The following is a 4521-nucleotide window of genomic DNA, read 5'->3' as shown; positions in this document are numbered from 1 at the left end:
ATAATAATAATAATAATAATAATAATAATAATAATAATAATAATAAGTATGAAAGTTAATTTTAAAAATCTAAATAAAAATAAAATATCAATAGCAAATTCACGGCAATAAAATAGACACATAAATTATAAATTATTGCTAACAATAAAATGGTCTTAACTGTAAAACATGTGAGGACATAAGAAGTTCAGGTTCTCCTCCCCAAACGTGAGGCTTTCGCATTTGTCCTGTGTAGGTGTCAAAGTCATCCTCAAGAAACCTATGTATATGCATTATTATAAATTACATTAAACACTGTATACTTAATTCCAACTCAACATCAACTATAAATAGGGTGGCAATCGGATGGGTGGAGGCAAACTTTTGTCTTATCAAATTCTAAGAATAACATAATAAAATGGACTAAAAGAGTAAACAAAATAAAAAAAATTTAAATTTTATTATTTTTGATATTCTCATCAATAATTTAAAGGATCTACACTACTTTATTCTTTATAGCACATAAATAATTTGTCAACAATTTTTGTTATTTCTAATATTTTATTCTAAAAAATTATTTCATCATTCTAACCAAATATTTCAAATAACAAAAAAGAATCTAATCAATTATTTTTTTTACTCATCCTTACACAGTCTAATTTTTAAAATATTGCTTTATTGTATCTGAAACAGTCTAACGCTTACTAAAATCTAACAACCAATTCCACACCTTTTAAGTAAATTCATAATCAAGAAAATAAGTGTTGTACATTTTTAATATCCTTTTTACATAATACACAAACATTGTTATTCTGATTGATAACGCATAATCTACTCAGTTTATCCTTCTGTGTTAACTTTGCCAACCAAAATAAATTAAGTAAATAGCTCGATTCGTAATAGCATCAAGGCCTTTTATACACCTTTAGTAAAGATGTAATTATATATAAGCTCCAAAAATTTCTGCTTACAAGGCTTACACAAATGAATTAGTAGAAAAGTATCATTTTTTTTCAAACTTTCACACAACTCTATTTGTTTCTGTTGTTGATTTTACTGATTGTAAAATCTTATAAAATTGGTTTAATAGTTCAAGTTCCCTCCTCCATTAAAAATTTCACATTCATTTTAATCCATCTCAAAACCCACATACACTTTCCTATGACAAATCATTTTTTATTTGAAACCGAAAAAAATCTTAAAAAATTATCTTTTAATTTACTACTATCCTCCCAAAAATAAATTCTTCTTACATCCCCTGACTCCAAAACCAAACCATTGATTATCTTGTCTTTTATCTATTACTCCTTTATATGCAAATGACAAATTTTCTTCTATGGACCCTTCTTATTGGTAATGTCTCCCTTGAAAGCATCTCATCAAAGATTCAAGTCATTGCATTATCATACAATGTTCTTCCAAAACAGTCCTTCTTAGAAACCCACCACCATCATTTAAACGATAGAGATGTATTTTGAATCATTGCATCACTAACACCTAGACCTCCTAATTTTTTCGTTGCTTGCACTATCTTTCACTTTACTAAAGCCACCCCATTTTTCCATCCTCCTTATTACCCTATAAGAATCTTTTTTGCAGTGTAATCAACCTTTTTGCCACTATCTTGAACATCTTATATAAACTTAGATAGTAAACTGACAAACTATACATAGCAAATTAATAAGAACTAGCTTACCAGCTATTGAGAATCTTTATTTTTCACATATTGAGCTTCTCTACCACTTTGTCAATAATCGATTTTTATGTCTTCACAAGTCTCGGATTCATACCCAAGTATATTTCAAGGTATTTGATTGGTAGCATAGTCTCCTTGCATTTCAACAACCTACACGTCTTTTGTATCCACTCTTGTTGATAATTCATCGGTATCAAATTAGACTTATCAAAATCAATGCTTAATCCCAACATTAACTCAAAACACCGTAATAGTTTTTTATAGTTTCTAGTAGTCTCCTCTAGTGAATAAAATAAGAAATGTCATCTACAAACTGGAAATGAGATAATTCTATATTATCTTTCCTACTTGCAGTGGAGATATACATTCATTTCTTACAACCTCCGTAACCATCCTATGAAGAGCATCAACAATAAAAAAAATAAAAACAAAGATAGTGGATCACTTTATTATAGACCCCTTTCTATTTTGAACTATTTTGTAGGAGATCCAATTTCTTTAATCACATACCTTTTACTCCCATTAGTGACAAACTTTGTGAAACTAATCACAAGACATGTCATCAACAAGCTTTATTTGTGATCAAAGGCCAAGATATTGAAGAACATTTACATAAAGATCGCATACCAGCTCAATTCAGCTCAACCTCAAATCAACAAGCTAGAGTTGAATTACGGCAATATAAACAGTGGCTTCCAGGTGATTACAATCTTAACCCATGGATGGTGGCCTCGTTGGATACTGAATTCGAGAATAAAATGGTAGGTTGCACTTTTGCTTTTCAAATTTGAAAAGAATTAAAGAGTATTTCTTGAAATCAACCAAGTACAGAGTCAAGCAATTGAAGAAACAATTAAAGACAATAAAGAAGCAAGGATCTTCTACATCATAATATATTTCAAAGACCAAGCATATCACACACTCTTTGCCTACTCTTGGTTATCCTCTATCAATTAAAGACCATATTGAAGTAATCTTGGAGGGACTAAACGAGATTTATCACAGTTTGATTACTAATATTAATGCTAAACCTGAGATGTATTGTCTCAATGAAGTTGAATCTGTGATCCTTTCTAATGATGACATGCTTGAAAAATTTAGGAAACCTGAAAATAGTATGATGCAAGCCAATCTCACTCAATCCTCTTTTCCATCTTTACCAAACTCTATGAATCAAGATTTGAATAGAGCCCGTTTTGATCAGGTTCAATTGGGTAATGGTTTTGGTATTCCAATCAATCGTGTTGGTCATTCTTTTTTTTATGCATTAGACTCCAAAAGATGGTTCTCTTTACAACAATCAATTCACTCACCTCAAATCACCAAAAACCGTATTAGTGTATCAAAGTTGTCTGAAGATAATTTTGTTTATTTTGAGTTCCATGCTCACTATTGTGTTGTTATTTGTCAGTTTATCAAGAAGATTCTCTCACGATTGTGTTGAGGTATTCACTTGTCTCAAACCAAGTATGTGACTAATCTTCTCTCAAAATTGGGAATGGCACAAGCTAGTTCACTGCCAACTCCCATGATTTATTCTCTTCAACTCTTATCAACAGGACGACCCAAAGTTATATAGAATTGTTGTTGGATCTTTACAATATTTGTGTATAATTCGATCAGATTTATCTTTTGCCGTGTGCAAGATAAGTCAACTCATGCACAATCCTTTACTAGCACATTGAAAGGTTGTCAAACGTGTGCTTAGGTACATACAAGGCACAAGAGATTATGATCTAATTTTGCATAGATGTAATGATTCTCGGATTCAGATTGGGCAGCAGATCTTGAAGATCGCAGGTCAGTTTCTAGTTATTGTGTATATTTGGGGTTCTCTTGATGGCAAATCCAATAATGCATGATAGGACCAAGAACTTTCAGATAGAGGCTCGACTAATTCGAAAAGAGCTTCAAAAATAGCAGCTCTATGTTATACACATACTTGATATAGATCAAGTAGCACAAGTGTTGACTAAGCCATTGTCTTCTCCTGCCTTTTTTTAGGCTTAAGGCTAAACTACAAATTGTTCTTAGATCAACCTCAAGTTTGAGGGAGGGTGTAGCGACAAGTGAAGTTAGACTTGGTCAAAATTCAGAAAAGCAAGAAATCGGTAAGTTTTTATTTTCCTGCATAATTGATTGTTGAGTCTCTAGTTCTAGAAATTATTAGTTAGAGTACTAGTAGTATATATAGAGTACGAGAAATGATTAATTGGAAGTAGTGTTGTATTTATTCTATTGCTAATAAACCTTCAATAGTTCTATTCTCTTTCTCTATTTCTATCTCCCTATCTCTAGCAATGACCCTCAACACAAATTCCCCTTGTTGGATCCTATTGTGTCTAATTGAATCTTATTACTATCCCTTATTTCATAATTCCATGATATTATCCTTTCTAACTCTGCACCTTCACTAATCTTAGGAGATCCAGCAAAATTAATCTTTTTTATTATTTTTTTAAATGTAGATTAAACAGTTTCTTCTTTTGAATGATTTTTTATTGAACTCTATATAAATTATAGAATTCGTCGAGGGATAGGCAATCACCCTAAAAAAAATCATATTTAAAAAATTAAAGTTGAAAAATCGGATTTGACGAAATAATAATTTTTTTATTTTATTTCTGAAAAAATCTCATTTTTAAAATGTGTTATTGGTATAAAACAGAAAATTTAAAAATTCTCAATATTATATTGGTCAATACCGTACCATATGGTTTTTTATGTGAAAGTAATATAATATTTTGAGGTTTTTTATATAAGTTATGTCATTAAGCCACATTTTGTAGTATGTCTTGTGAAAGTAATATATAATTGACTAAAAACTAACTCATCAGAAAATAAAA

At 30.3% G+C, this 4521-nt stretch overlaps 1 protein-coding gene across 1 annotated transcript in view; it reads right to left on the bottom strand.

The window, feature by feature from the left end:
* LOC107630277 (OTU domain-containing protein At3g57810-like) overlaps positions 1-4521 on the bottom strand; it is a 9107-nt gene that overhangs the window by 889 nt on the left and 3697 nt on the right. Inside the window, exon 4 of the mRNA XM_016333377.2 lies at positions 161-259. Within this exon, the coding sequence (XP_016188863.1) occupies positions 161-259 (99 nt within the window). The remainder of the gene's footprint in view (positions 1-160; positions 260-4521) is intronic.

The sequence above is a fragment of the Arachis ipaensis genome, chromosome B03 (genome assembly GCF_000816755.2).
Source record: "Arachis ipaensis cultivar K30076 chromosome B03, Araip1.1, whole genome shotgun sequence".
NCBI classification, from domain to species: domain Eukaryota; kingdom Viridiplantae; phylum Streptophyta; class Magnoliopsida; order Fabales; family Fabaceae; genus Arachis; species Arachis ipaensis.
The sequence above is the reverse complement of the archived record's forward strand: the minus strand, read 5'-3'. Positions and strand labels throughout refer to the sequence as shown.